The 16,289-nt window shown below is 42.5% G+C and overlaps 1 protein-coding gene across 3 annotated transcripts in view; it reads right to left on the bottom strand.

Moving 5' to 3' along the window:
* MYZAP (myocardial zonula adherens protein) overlaps nucleotides 1-16,289 on the bottom strand; it is a 111,785-nt gene that overhangs the window by 73,180 nt on the left and 22,316 nt on the right. For all 3 annotated transcript variants that reach the window (XM_061431166.1, XM_061431167.1, XM_061431168.1), the window contains exons 3-5: nucleotides 9,529-9,684; nucleotides 5,301-5,393; nucleotides 1,359-1,472 (exon numbers count right to left, since the gene is read on the bottom strand). In XM_061431166.1, the coding sequence (XP_061287150.1) occupies nucleotides 1,359-1,472; nucleotides 5,301-5,393; nucleotides 9,529-9,684 (363 nt within the window). The remainder of the gene's footprint in view (nucleotides 1-1,358; nucleotides 1,473-5,300; nucleotides 5,394-9,528; nucleotides 9,685-16,289) is intronic.

Consider the following 16,289-nt stretch of genomic DNA (forward strand, 5'->3'; position numbering starts at 1 on the left):
TTTACAGTCAACAGTGGGTGGCAAATCAGAAGTATGATGGGGAAGAAAAAAAACACAGATACCAACCAGATGTGAAGTCAGGTAAGATACAGCCTTTCCTGGTTGGCCAGGGTGAGAACATGTCCAGGAGAGAAGGAAAGGGAGCCTGGACAAACCCCCTTGATGGCAGGAGGAAGAGAAAACAAAGGCTACTGAATAAACCAGACCCAAAGCAGGGCCTGGCGTGAGGCCAGGGGAAAGCTGGCATGCTCCATGGGGAGCCAGGAAAAGGGTGGGACTCAGAGCCCCACCAGAAATGGGCTTCCAAACAAATCCAAACACAAGGTCTGCCCCACTGTGGGACTATATCCTAGCTTCGACGCTGGCACTACCGCCCAGTCAGCTGTCAGCAAAAAGTACTGGATCCTAGGGGAAGTGGATCATCCCAACATAAAATTTGTTTGCTTATCTAGCAAATTATTTATAGAGAACCAGAAAGGATATGAAATAGCTTGTGTGAACTTTGAAGAGGAAGGTAAAGAGGTAAGAGCCAAATAAAGTTGGAAGGGGACAGAATCTATTATTTGCATGTTTGGAAATTAAAGCCCGAGGAGGCTGTTGAATATAATGTTGAATCTAATGCTTGGCTCTGAACATTTTCAAGTTAATTTGCATATTACATGGGGGATTCGGTTGAAAGAGTAACAATAGGCAGCATGTGAGGGATTAACTCCCAACAAATCATAGTAATAACGAGAAGAATCCCCTTGATGCGGGTTGACCACACACACCTGCACACGTGCAGGACCCTGACTCTTTCTGGCATCCCTGTCTGGCACTCCTAGGTGTTCTCTGGAAGGCACACGATTTTTTCTTTTAACGAAAAATAATTTCTACATTAGGAAAACATGCCTAATAGCCTTTGGGAGTTACTCGTCATGAATAAATGAGGATTGCCTTGGGTTAAGGCCATCTTTCCTGTGACTGGTGAGACTTCTCCTAACACTGCAGCATGAGGGAGATATGGGTGATATGTTGGGTGATACGCTGTTTCAGGCCCTGATGCTCAGGACCACTCAGGTGTCTAGCGGGACAAGTGATATCACTAGCGCTGAACTCAGGATCTAAACCCCCATGTTAATAAGGACAAAACCAACTGCAGCTGCAAGGTTGGGAGTCTCAGCTTGGAAGCATTTCCATCCCCTTCCTTCCTTAACCGTCTCCTTGGCTCAGCCTTTACTGTGGCCGAGTGTATTCTGAATAATGAGCCGAGAACATTCTGTGACTTACTCTAATACAAAGACACAGGGCCCACCCTTGGCTAAGCTCATGTGCGCTGGAACAGAGGACAACCCGGCCAACGGGGAGCAGGTGAGTACCTGCAAGCTGATGGAGTCTGATGCCAGCGCCGCATTCATGGCATTAAAACTGTCCAGGGCTGATGACTGGGTTTGGATGTGATTCTCCAGATAGTCCTGCTTTGCCTGTGAAACCTGGACAGATTGAAGAGACAGTTACACACAACCAAACCATACACGCTCACAAAAGTCTTCAGCTAGGTCACAACTTTCTCCTGAGGGCAGACACATCAGGGTCAATGATACTTCAAGTACAGCTTGACATTAAAAAGTCAACATCTGCATGACCTAGAGAGCAGAAAGGCAAGACAACTTTTCCCCTGGATGATTCACTCCTTCCCCATCAGGGCCTCACTTACTTCTCACAACACTATGCAGCCCCCAGAACATGCCTTTTTATAGGGAGGAAAGGGAAGGAGAGAAGTTAAGGGATTTGAATGCAAATGTATAGCTACCTTTACAACTAGAACCTAGTTGGATATGACTTTGTACAGTCTTGCTTTTGCCTACTCACCATAGAAGGAATATGCTTTGGACTCACCCAGTTCCCAGGAGTTGTTTTGTGGCTGCTGCTGTTGTTGTGTTGTCTTTGTTGGATGTATATTTAATGTGTTTCAGAGTTTCATCAGAGCCCAGTCTTAAGCTAGACCTTAAAGAAGGGCTGGGTATATAGAAAGGCCAGGAGGCAATAGAACCAGAGGTAAGGTTCTGGGAGGCTCAAGGGTTGATCCTGTGAGGCCTGTGGGAGGCACCGGAAGCAGTGTACCCTTGGGAGAGGGAAGAAATAGCAGGCCAGGGACAGGAGGTGTGTTCCTGCTCAGGGCACATTCATACAGCCAATAAGTTAGCATCTTTTTTTTTTTAAGATTATTTTTGATGTGGATCATTTTTAAGTCTTTATTGAATTTGTTACAATATTGCTTTGTTTTATGTTTTGACCTTTGGCCTATGAGGCATGTGGGATCTTAGCTCCCCAACCAGGTATCGAACCCACATCACCTGCATTGGAAGGTGAAGTCTTAACTACTGGACCACCAGGAAAGTCCCATGTTAGCATCTTAACCTGGCTACAGTCTGTGGTGTGACCCAGAGGAGGAGGAGACTGCGGGTAGAGATGAAGCTCCTGTGACAGTCTAGATGAGAAAACGAGGGTGTGCAGGAGGTGCCAATGGAAAGCAAGGGGCAGAGACCTGCTTATGCATGCAAATCTAGTCCTCTGGCTTTAATTACAGTCAGCGTCAGTGGATGGCAGAGTGAATTTCCACTGGCAGGTGACAATTTCACAAATCTCTTTCTACATGTCAATAAGAATGACAAGCTGGATATGCCAGTATACTCCCAGCCCATGTAATCAAGGCAGTAGGTCTTACTTAAGCAGATAATTTCACAGCCCAGACATAAACTAGACTCTAATACATGACTGTTGCAACTGTGCTCCTTTACTGCAGATGTTAACTTTTATGGGAAGTATGTCATACAGAATAGACTTTTCCTTCAAGGTTATTAACCACAAATATTCTTTTAAATGTTTTTCCCATAAAACATTAGCTAGGTTAAACCAGAGGAAGCTTATTTTTTCTCTAATTTTGAGTAGGCAATATATTCCTAGAGTTCAAACATTTTAAAAGTAGAAAAGGCACTAAATATTTCTAAATATTAGATACTAAACAAAATATTTTTTCACTCCTGTCCCATCTGCTCAGTTACCACCATGCCCACGCTGCACCTCAAGTAGGAACCACTGCTAATTACTTTCTTGATGATCCTCCCAGTAATTTTTTGTACACACACAAAACAATCTAGATATATTTATTTTCTTCTCTTAGTTTACATAAATGGTAGTATACTACACATGACATTTTCCTGTGTCTTGCTTTTTTACCACTTACTCTGTATCTTTGAAATTTTTCTGTATCTTTTTGAAGAACTTATTCATTTTTATTTTTTTACAACTCTGTGATTGTAGAGATATAATATATTTTTAAAATTTTCTCTTTCTTAATGGACTTGTAAGGTTTCCAATCTTTTTACTATTATAAACAATGTTTAACAACTGAGTTTATACATACATCATTTCACATATGTGAGAGTTTTTCTACAGAATAAATTCTTAGGAAGAGAAGTGCTGTCAAAGGATATAGGCATTTGTAATTTGGGTAGATATTCCAAACTGCTTTTGCTAAAAGTAATGCAAACTACATTCCAAGCAGCAATCTGCCTGTTCCTCTATAGCACAGCTAATACAGCATCTTGTTCCACTTTTGCAGTTTTGCCAGTCTGCTAGATAAAAATGACATCACAGGACCATTTTAATCTGAGTTTCTCTTATTGAGAATGAGGAATTTAAGATCTCTTCATCTGTCCTTTACTATAAATTATCTGTCACAAATATTTTGCCTATTTTTATGAGGTGGGCATTTTTCTTTTTGATTCATGGGCGCTTTTTAAGTACCCAGGATATTTGCCTACTAGTCGCTCAGTCGTGTCTGACTCCTTGTGACCCCATGGACTGCAGCTTGCAAGGCTCCTCAGTCCATGAGATTCCTCAGGCAAGAACACTGGAGTGGGCTGCCATTTCATTCTCCATGCCTACTACCTATAGTATGAAGGCAAATAATTTTTCCCAGGTTGTCATTTGACTTTGGTATTTTTGCCAGCGCTAGTGTTCATTTTAATGTAGTAAAAATTATCAGTGTCATTAACTCTTCCTTTAGTGATTTTGGAATTGCATCTCTTCATAAAACAATACCTTCCCCTCTCCAAGACTGTAAAACAATTCACATATATTTTCTTCTGGCACTAAGTTTAACAAAATCTACCCAGAATTTGTCCAGATATAAGTCTGTCCCAACAGCATATATTGGCTGGTCTATTTTCCTCCCTTCATTTCACATGCCGCATTTATCATAGATTGGGTTACATTTCTGGGCTCTTTTTCATTAATGTCTATTTATTTATGTGCCAATACTATACTGTTTTCATCTTTGAGGCTTTCTCAATTTCTTGTAATAATAAGAGGGCTAGTCTCCTTCATTGCCTTTTTCTCCCCCTAGAATTTTAACTCTTCATATTTATTTTCTGTACACCATGGAACCACCTAGTTCAGCTGTAAAAGAACAACATAAAATAAAAATCCTTTAATACTTTTACCGGGTAATATTAAACTTACATATCAACACAAATGGTATTAATGTCTTATGATGTTGAATCTTCCTTTCCAAGTACATGATATATATGTCTTTCTACTTATTAAAATTTATTTCCAGATACCTGGCAGTATTTTGTTGCTTTTATTTCCTCTAACTGGTTTTTTGCATATTGCAATCTATTTGTCTATGTCCATTAATATTTTACCCTGCTACTTTACAGAATTCTTCTGTTTACAGCAGTTTTTTCATTGGTTCGCTTGAGTTTTCTGGGTATGTAGTCATACGATTTGTAAACTGTGATAGTTTTTCATCTACCTATCCAGTTTTTATACCTCTAAATCTATTTCTCTTGCTAAATTCCATGGCTAGTCTCTCCAGTACAATATCATTTAATAATAATAGAGCTGCCTTCCTCGTCTTGTTCTTGACTTTGGAGGGAATGCTTTGAAAGTGAAAATTATTCTTGCCACAAAAATTTTCCTTCAAATAATAAACTTCATTCTATGATAATATTCCCTCAATTCATGTAAAATATGATTCCAGGGACTTCCCCGGTTGTCCAGGGATTAGGAATCTGCCTTCCAGTGCAGGGGAGGTGGGTTCAATCCCTGGTCAGGAAACTAAGATTCCACGCGCTATGGAGCGACTAAGCACGCGCCACAACTGGAGAGCCCACGAGCTGCACCACAGACCCAGTGCAATCACGTTCCTATGATTCCACTCACAAGGAACACGATACACTCAAGTATCTTCAGGCACTAGCAACTGAGAGGGAGTTCTAAGCCCTAGCATCCCTTCACATGATGCTACTTACTGACAGTTCCTGGGTGAGCTGTCGAATCTTCTGTCTCATTTCATCATAGTCTCCATACATTCTCTTTCTTACTTTTTCCAAAGTGGCTCTCACCTGCAGCCCACAAAAATGCTGGTTAGAGATCAAGCTACAATATTTTCATGTGAGATTTCCAAAACATTTAAGAAACCCTAATGAGAGAAAGGCCTCACAAAAAAATATTCTTAGGAACAGGACAATTTGGGATATTAAGAAAGAGTATCACAAGGGAATTATCCAAATAATAGTGATAATAATAAATACATATTGTGGATTATATATAATTATTAATAAATATTAATTATCAAATAACATGCTCTAAAGAAAAAATGGTTTACTGAAATTTACCTACCACCCTAAAAATCATATTCAGGCGGGATTTTCCCCTTTTCCTATCACATACTTTTATAAGTAGGAACTGTTTAACTGGTCAACTTCATAAATACATGATTATTGTTGTTGTTGTTGTTTTGTCACTATGTCATGTCCAAACCTTTTGCAACCCCATGGACTGTAGCCTGCCAGGCTCCTCTGTCCATGGGATTCTCCATGCAAGAATACTAGAGTGGGTGGCCATTCCCTTCTCCAGAGAATCTTCCAACCCAGGGATCAAATCCATGTCTCCTGCATCAGCAGGTGGATTCTTTACTACTGAGCCACCAGGGAAGCCAAAACACACGACTAGGCAGACCAAAACAAAAAAACAAAAAAAAGGCACCTCTAATTTTCCCTATCACTGTCTTGACTGCCAAAGAACAAATAAATGTTTGGAATGTAAGGAAGGAAAGTATGAGCTTAGAGAGCCCATAAATGTGAAAGTCAGTTCCTCAATAATCACCAACACTACACAAGGCACTAAATGTAAGAAAAGTCATGGTGATTCCCCCAAACACCTGTTTATACAAACTCTGTTTAAATTTCTCTATAATACCACTTCCAGAGGAGTAATGGGGCCTTAAATATATTCTCAATAAAAGCAAAAAACCTAACAAATAGTCTCTATCTTCACTCTTCTTCTGGTGCTCCCTTGGTTGAATGAAGAACTCAGGGATTCTCATACAAAAAAAGCAGCCTCAAAGGAGCCCTCTCCAGAAGGCTCTGGAACTTCTATCACAGGAAAGGCTCAAAAGCAGCAGTTTGGTTAGAATGAGGGGTTAAGTAGGCCACAGCACATGGGGACTTAATTTTGAAACTGTATTTATACAACTAGCACATTGCTTTAAACTGCATGTTTATTAGGAATGACTGGATATTGGTGGAGATTTCAGGGCAGGAGAAGGCAAGTCACAACACCTTGCCTTCCCAAATGAATTGTAATGATAGAGTGTACTTTCTCACCATTGAATACAAACATTTTGGGGGAAATGAGGCCAAAAGCAACAACCTTTTCATTCTGGGCAGACAGAACGGCTTTCATCTGTGACCCTGAGTTGGTTCTCAGCCTACTCACTGTTGGGGAGTGGGTGGAGTTGGATGTGACTCCCATTGGCAAATACTGCCAGAGTCCACCCACAAGTGAGGGAAGGTGCACAAACCCATAAACACACTCAGGAATGAGTAGCCTGGGATGGATCTGAAGCCAGCCCCAGAAGGTGGAATCAAAAATTTGATTTTAAATTGTAGATCACAGTGGAGGCTGGCAATTCAGGTCAGAAATTCTCATGTGATTTGGACACCTGACAGCCTGAACCTACGATTTTGTCTTGGACAATCTGCAACTCACCAATCTGCTTAGCAGGTTTACCTCTGAAGTGGTGCCATGTTATTTGGGGCATCTCAGTGAGAAAGGCATAAGCATTTGCATGAGAAAAATAGGGGCAACCAAAAAGGTACAAGCTGTCCCTACATAGAAACATAGGAATGGGCTACTCTGAATGGTTAGAAATGATCTTCAGGGTTTGGACGACGGGGGCTCTGAGGGTGACAGGTGTCAGACAGGCTCTGCCCACTTGTGTATGAGTATGGCTCGTCTGGCTTTTCTTCATTTTCTCAGTTAAGAATTTATTATCTTTTTTATTCCTTAAAATTGTACAACTATCCAAATCTTTCAAGACACATTAAGAAAGGTACATTTATTATTTTTTGATATTTGATAAGAGATGTTCTTCTCAAAAACTCAAAACAAAAGCTGACCACACGTGATTGAGTCCTGCTGGCAAACAAAGCCAGATAAAACAGAGCTAGTTTTGACCTTAACGATCCCTTCTCAGCCCCCATGATCTGTAAAGGAGAAAAGTGAAGCTCAGATAGGGCAAAAGTTTGGCTGGGTCAAAGAGCTGGACCTTGAACCACGATCCATGGGGACTCCACTGCCCATGCTGTCCTGCTTCTCACGGGTACTTTTTAGTCCACAGGCCAGTGTCTGGGACAGCTCATATCCTTTCTATCTAATCACTCTGGTTTGACAACAAAGGCACTATTCAATCTAGGGAGACACTGGGTAGACCAAGAAGGAATGGAGATGATGGATGGATAGAAGGAAGGAAGGAGGGAAGGAGGAGAGAAGGAAGAAAAGATAGATGATAGATGAAAAGAAAAGATTACAAGGAAATACTCCAAAATGTTAACAACTGTTCTGGTTGAATTGTAGAATCATGGGTGATTTTGTTTTCTTCTTCATACATCTTTATATTTTTCAAAAGTTCTCCAAAGAACATACATTTTAAAAGAAATGTAATATTAATTACAAAGAAATGGTATTAATTGGCCTGGGTTGGACAATGTCTATTGTGGTTGACTTCCCAGCATCTGTTTCAACCCAACTGATTGGCCTGAACCATCAAACCAATTCCCAAGGCCCATTCCCCTTGCCAGTGATGGATTTGGGAATGGGCATGTAACCTGGGTCCTTGCCAATGAGACACCAGGGAAAGTCTGATGACGGGTCTCTAAAGGGTAACCAGAGATGATTGTCTCCTTTTCCTTCTCCAGACACCATCATATTTTCAGATGATGCTGTAAGCCTAAGGCTGAAGGAGGAAAGAACCAAGGGAATCTCAGAAGTAGAACTGGTGCTTGGAGAGCCCTGCCTGGACTGCACCTATCCTTAGACTTATCCCAACATGAGAAAAATTTCCTTGAAGAGTTGGCTTTTCTGCTACATGTAGCCAAAAGTATCCAAATTTATACAGCTATCCAAACTCTTATATTCAGTTCAGTTCAGTCGCTCAGTCGTATCCAACTCTTTGCAACCCCATGAATTGCAGCATGCCAGGCCTCCCTGTCCATCACCAACTCCCGGAATTCACTCAGACTCACGTCCATCAAGTCGGTGACGCCATCCAGCCATCTCATCCTCTGCCGTCCCCTTCTCCTCTTGCCCCCAATCCCTCCCAGCATCAGAGTCTTTTCCAATGAGTCAACTCTTCGCATGAGGTGGCCAAAGTACTGGAGTTCCAGCTTCAGCATCATTCCTCCCAAAGAACACCCAGGGCTGATCTCCTTTAGAATGGACTGGTTGGATCTCCTTGCAGTCCAAGGGACTCTCAAGAGTCTTCTCCAACACCACAGTTCAAAAGCATCAATTCTTCGGCACTCAGCTTTCTTCACAGTCCAACTCTCACATCCATACAAGACTACTGGAAAAACCATAGCCTTGACTAGATGGACCTTTGTTGGCAAAGTAATGTCTCTGCTTTTGAATATGGTATCTAGGTTGGTCATAACTTTCCTTCCAAGGAGTAAGCGTCTTTTAATTTCAGGAGTGTCCAATATAATTAGCAAAACTACCTAAGAGCCTCCTTATCATACATGGAAGAAAAAAGCTATTTGGCCTACTGAGTTTCCTTACTTAATAACATATTGAACTTCATTCTGTACCTCACTGCAAAATTACATGTGTGCTTCCCTGGTGGCTCAGACGGTAAAGAATCTGTCTGAAATGCAGGAGACCTAGGTTCGATTCCTGCTCGGGAAGTTCCCCTGGAGAAGGAAATGGCAACCCACTCTAGTATTCTTGCCTGGGAAATCCCATGAACAGAAGAGCCTGGAAGGCTACAATCCATGGGGTCTCAAAGAGTTGGACACAACTGAGCAACTAACACTTTTCACATCACCATGAAGATCTGTAGTGGTTTTCCATCCAAAATGACAACGTTTAGAATTATTTCAAAATGACTTATTACATTCATATCAGAGCTTCCAACTCCACCCTCTTAGATGCTACAAGAAGACTATAAAACAGATAAAAAAAAATCCTTAAACTACTCACGTCTTTGATGTAGTTCATCTCTTCTTTCAGCTGATTGGTGGTCCACCCATACACCACCATTTCTTTCTGCTGGTTTTGATCTGATCTTCGCACCACACCATAGACAACACCCTGAGGGAGTTTCCTGGTCGATTCTCCATTGCTCAGGTCACGATGCTGAAAGAGGGGAGGAAAAGAGAAGAGAATGATGACTCTTTAGGCTTTGTAGAGGCAGCTGTCATCACGGGCCCACTGAACACGGTTATGCAGGTTGTGCCCAGCACTGAGATGCCTGGCAATGAGGGAGGGGTGGCACTGCCAGCAGAAATCCAACCTGGTCTCTACTCACCAAGTCATAGTTGGCCTGGGCCTATCTTTCCCCTGGAAGACCAGCACCTTGCCCTAATTTCCACCAAAGCTCTGTCCCTTTATCAAGCAGCACTCTGCAGGAACCCATCTTCCCAGAGAAGGCATCTTTTTGACAAAGGCGCCTTCCGACAAAGTACTTGTGCCATCCCTGATAGCAAGAGTGAGTGTCTGAAATCTCACATTCTTGGTAAAGCTGTTTGTATGCTGGTTCCTCTGTATGACTTCATCATCATCACTAACTATGTGGCCTGAAATCCAGGAGGTTGAGATATGTGGGGGAAGAATGCTGACAGCCATCTGGCAACCAGATTGTCCTCTGACGTTAAAGCTGACCCTGGAGCCAGTTCTGAGGAAGGGAGGTGGGGGTCCCCTGTTGTGACTATTCTGAAATGAAATGAAATGAAATACTTCTGAAAAGTCAGGCAGAGGCAGCATGACATCACTCCAAAAGAATCCTCTGCTCCTTGGCTCTCTCAGTTAAAACTCCCATCATTGCTGAAGTGCAAACACACTTGGGAAGGGGGGACGTGGCCAAGAGAAACTAAGATTTATTGAGCACCTTCTATAAGCTAGACATGTTCCTCAGACATTTAATCTTCACAGCCACACCACAACACAATGACTGTCCTTTCCACTTTATAGCAGAGAGAACTTAAGTTCAGAGAGGTCAAGTCTCATCTCTTGTTCATGGTCACATACCTAGGTTCAAGCCCAGTTCTGTCCGATACTAAGGACACCTCCCCATAGGCTTTGTTGGATGTAGAGGGACAGAGTAGGCCATCACAACATGGAAGAGAGGGGACAGGAACAACGTAAGACGAGGGACTGAGATGGTAGAGAAAAACCAGCCTACGTCTAATCTTCCTTGGGGCTGACAATGTCACAGGGCAGAAGGCTGAGTTTCATAATGATAACTTTGCTCTTACACTAATTTTTAAACCACCTTTGCATAAATTCTTTCTATGCATTTGCAAAACATCTTTGACTTATAAAACTATAATGTGTATGTTAAAATCATTCATTTGTGGCAGAACAGTAAGTCCTTTATGATCCCATTCAATCAAAGCTTGTAAAAGTTACCAAATTATTAATCATTAATGACCTCTAAGCTGGGGCTTCCCTGGTGGCTCAGACGTTAAAGCATCTGCCTGCAACGCGGGAGACCTGGGTTCGATCCCTGGGTCGGGAAGATGTCCTGGAGAAGGAAATGGCAACCCACTCCAAGAAGAAGGGCTTCCCTGGTGATCCAGTGATTAAGAATTCATCTGCCAATGCAAGAGACACAGGTTTGATCCCCTTGATGGAGTAACTAAGCCTGTGCCTCACAACTACTGAGCCCGTGTGCTGCAACTACCGAAGCCCACACAGCTAGAACCTGTGTTCCACAAGAGAAGCCATCTCGGTGAGAAGCCCACACATCGCAATGAAGAGTAGCCCTCGCTTGCTGCAACTAGAAAAAGCCCACATGCAACAGTGAAGACTCAGCACAGCCAAAAATTTTAAAATAAATCTTAAAAAATAACAAAATATCCATTGCTTCCCACTCTTCTGTACAAACTTGTTAAGAGATAAAATATGAGGGGTGGGACACTTGCATTGCTTATGGAAAATGCTTTCACTAGAGCCCCTCATACCTGGGTCCCACAGGCACTGAGGCAACTCTTAATGTTGATACCTGAGTTTAGGTGAGTAGGGGGTTAAATGGCACTCAGTGGAGTGAGAAGCTCGGATTAGATATCCCAGCTTTACTACACATATAATCAGGAAGAGGAAAAGCTCTAATGAAACTCCCACATACCAGGAAACAAAAGCAAGCTCTTTCAGTCACCAGCTCCACCCAGTTCCTGAAAAACAAGCTGATGGTGGCCTAAGGCTTTGGGAAAACTTGTTTCTGAAAAGCAAAGGTTTTCACAGGTGGACTATCCTACAGGAAAACGCTCAGGTGACCAGATTAAGAGGATTTGTCTTCATGCCCATGAGGGGAGATGGGGACCACCACAGATGGAGGTATATACAGACAAGCCAGGGACAACATGGTCTATGAAGCACATCCCAAGAGGTCGTGGATCTGAAAGTTATACACATGGAAAGATATCAAAGATCTGTTAAGTAAAAAATAGTACCTTTCATATTTCTATTTTTTGTTTTGCAAGTACGTGTTTGAGTGAGTAAAACACCTAGAAAGTTGGACTCCACATCTTCAATAATATTTTTTCAAAAAATGACAACTAAAAAATTATTACAAAGTCAGGATCTAAATGAGAGACCCACAGGAAAGCGCCCAACACAGGAGCAGGGCCATCAGCATGGGCCACCCCACAGGGAGAGGACTCCTGAGGAGTTGCTGGGCTGTGATGGGGACGGGGAAAGGGTGTTTACGAAGAAAGAAAATATTTTTTGGCTAGCTATTTTACTATACAATGTTCTCTTTAATCTCCACATTAACCCTACTGTGTATATATTACTAGTTTTTCCAAGGTGGCAGTATTCAAGTGCCTGTTTGTGTTTCCAAATCTAGGCTCTTTCTTTAACCATAAAACCTTCAGGATAGCTTGTGTGTTAATCACTCAGTCATGTCAGACTCTTTGCGACCTCATGGTCTGTAGCCCATTGGGCTCCTCTGCCAATGGGATTCTCCAGGCAAGAATACTGGAGTGGGTAGCCATTTCCTCCTCCAGGGATCTTCCTGATCCAGGGATCAAAGCTGGCTCTCCTGCATTGCAGGCAAATTCCTACCATCTGAGCCACCAAAACCTTCAGGATAGCATAGAGGAGAGGAAGTGGAGCTCACAGCTTCGTGTGGTCCCAGACCTCAAGGTTATGGGAGCTAAGAGGGAGGCCCTCAGATTCAGGGCCACTGGGAGGAGATGAGCCCAGGATGGGAGGCTCTTCTCTAGCCTCCCAGGATCCATCTCCCTCCAGTCCCTCACTTCATTCCAGCCTCAGGGCCTCTTTTCTGTTCCTTTATCAGCCAACCTCCTTCATGCCTCAGGCATTTACACAGCCTATTCCCTCTCACTGCAGAGCCACTGCTGGGCTGAAATGTTCTCTCAAGGTCATCTTCACCAACTCTTCAGACAGTCAGGTCTCTACAACACTTACCACCACCATGATGGAGTGACTGTTAGCATCACGATATATGTAAGGCCTGTTTCCCTACCAAATCAAAGTTCTAAGAAGTCTAGGGTCTTATCTGTCTTCTTTTTCACCATAATCCCCAGCAACTAACAGTGATGGACACTTAATGAGTTCTCAATAAATACTTGCTGAATGAATAAGAAGCTTTAAAAGTTGGAAGAGGTTCTGGGGAATTACTCAGAATATGTAAAGTTGGTCCCCTGAAGAGAACATCCTTTGTTCCTCTAAAATGAAGCCACAGGGTGGGAGTAGGGGGTGATATTTGCCCCAAGCATAAAATCTATACCCAGAAAAAGTTGCAAAGTATCTGAGACTTCTATTACTTTTACAAAACGTGAGCATGCTTTTGGTCAAAAACTGGAAAACCCAGAAAAAAAAAGTAAAAAGAGTTGACGCGTTTGACACTGTGTTTATAGCTGAATTTTTCTCCTCCCGTGTCCTTTAAAATAATCTCCCCATAAGATAAATATTAATTTTTAGGCATGATAACAGCATTGTGATTATATTAAGAGATAATCTTTATCTTTTAGAGACATATACTTAGACTATTTATGACATCTGGGACACAGGGTGGAGGAAGTGGACGGGGGTGGAGATAGGGCGAGACTGACCGTGGATTGAGGGCTGTCAGCTGGGTGAAGGTTCCAATATTCATTACACAATTCAGTCTCCTTTTGTTTATGTTTGAAATTCTCCATAATTAAAAGCTTTTTCAACTTCTTTATAATGCTGCTCGGTATTAAAAAAATCAAATTTTAAAAAATGTACACTAGGCCTACTAAAAGCTTCCTGGACATAAAACAACAGCAGATAAAATTGCCTTGAAAACAAAAGCCCTAATAAAGGCACAGAACAAAAAAGTTTTTGCCAAAGAAGGGAAAAGGACATAATCAACTGAAAGAACATCCCAAGTCCCTCTGTGCAAAGCAGCAGAATTCATGACAGGCACCATCAGTAAACTATACAGAGACTCTCTCAATGAAACTATTCCCTGGGATGTCTGCGTGACTTACAACTTACTTACAGGCTCATGCTATGGCTGTCTTCCCTAAAGATACTTGGCAGCAAGCGCCTTAGAAAAGAAAAACGATAGAAAAGTAACTCAGCCTAAACTCCTGCTCTACAGGTTTTATTGCTATCAGAAAGCAGGGGTATAAATTCAGTGATAGATGACCATATTTTCTAAACCCTAACTCAGAATATAAGATCTTGCAATGAGATCACCTCTACAGAGGTTATCTACAGAGACAGTGGCTCTATCTGTTGTAGTCACTGCTAGATCCTCAGTGCTCACCATAAATGGATGCTCAGTAAGTACAGTTCAAAGGCAAGAAGAAAGAGAAAATAGTTGGAACTGTGCCTGTGTCAGAATATTTGGAGTATGTGGCCATCCAAGACACTGATTTTAGAAAAGAAAAACATCCCATGGTCAAGAAGGGATCTCAGACATAAAGAACAGACTTGTGGACTTGGGGAGAGGGGAGGAGTGGGTGAAATGTATAGAAAGAGTAACGTGGAAACTTACATGACCATATGTAAAATAGACAGCCAACGGGAATTTGCTGTACGGCTAAGGAAATTCAAACAGGGGCTCTGTATCAACCTAGAGGGGTGGGATGGGGAGGGAGATGGGAGGGAAATTCAAAAGGGAGGGGATATATGTATACCTATGGCTGATTTCTGTCGAGGTTTGACAGAAAACAACAAAATTCTGTAAAGCAATTATCCTTCAATTTAAAAATTAATTAATTAAAAAATAGAAGGGGTCTCAGAGAATAAATAGTATCAGAAACAGCCTACCATAAATCCAAACTAATGCTAGTAGACTGCCACAGCCAGCCCCTGACCCCAGAGGCCAGGATAGGCAGCTGGTCACACGTCTGGCTGCCAGTATGACTTCGATGGCCTGAAACATGAATTGAGTGACTTGAAAACTAGAAGCCATTTTCAAAACTTTTGGTTTTGGACTTTTCCTTCCAGCCAGAGGGCTTCCCTGGTGGCTCAAATGGTCAAGAATCTGCCTGCAATGCAGGAAACCTGGGTTCACTCCCTGAGTTGGGGAAATCCCTTGGAGAAGGGAATGGTAACCCACTCCAATATTCTTGCCTGGAGAACCCCAGGGACAGAGGAGCCTGGCAAGCTATAGTCCATGGGGTTGCAGAGTTAGACACAACTGCAAGACTAACACTTTTTCCAGCCAGAAGGCAGAAGGTGACCTGGGGACTCTTTAAATGCTGAGTGTCTGGGCGCTGGATCCATCCCGAAGGCAGAAGCGATCACTTTCAGGAATGCGGTCTGACCTGTGTGTCCATCGTAGCAAATTATGGTTCCTGGTCATTATTCATGCTTGACATTGTTTTGTCTGATTATAACAAAAATGGACGCTATAACTGAGCCTCTGGGGCTCTTCCACAGTCTGGGAGAGGACTAGGACTATTCCCTCTGGAATACAGAGGGGATGGGCAGGCTTGTCCCCTCAGATAAATGAAGACCTTTGAGTAACTAAGATATTTGTTGTTTTTAACTATCTCACAAGAATGAATAGAGACCACTTCCTACATAAACTTATGGTTGGAAAAAGACAGATCACTTTGAATGCTTAAAGATGAGAAGAAAAAGAAAACTTCTAGTCAAGCAGAAATCACACAAGAGGGACTTCCCTGGGGATGCAAGTGGCTAAGGTTTCCAATGCAGGGGCTACATTCCATCCCTGGGTTAGGAAGATCCCCTGAAGGGCATGGCAACCCACTCCAGTATTCTTGCCTGGAGAATCCCATGGACAGAGGACCTTGGTGTGCTACAGTCCATAGGGTCATACAGAGTCAGACACAACTGAAGTGACTTAGCACGCACGCACGCAGAGAACTAGAGCCCTCACGCCACAAGGAAGAGTTCACATGCCACAACTAAGACCTGGCGCAGCCAAAAAAAAAACAAATCTCACAAGAAAATGTAGTTCTGATAGTATCCTTATAAGAGTAACTTCTTAAAGATAATACTCCATTCTAAGCAGACAATAGCTGCTTAGGCCTAAAAACCGCAGGAAAAGGAGAAGAGTATCTGGGGGGAGGCGAGGGGTCAGTTCTCTTCTGGAACCCAGTGGTACAGTACACACCTTAGGTAAGTTACTTTGACTGATACCAGACCTTCCTGATAGGAGGAAGCATGCAAGTTGACGTCACCATGATGACTCGCCAGGGCACAGACCTGAGTAAGAACTGCAAAGCGTTACTAGCTGTGTGGCCCTGTGCAAGTGACTTACTTCAAGGTCCTGA

Source organism: Bos javanicus, chromosome 10 (genome assembly GCF_032452875.1).
Source record: "Bos javanicus breed banteng chromosome 10, ARS-OSU_banteng_1.0, whole genome shotgun sequence".
NCBI lineage: Eukaryota > Metazoa > Chordata > Mammalia > Artiodactyla > Bovidae > Bos > Bos javanicus.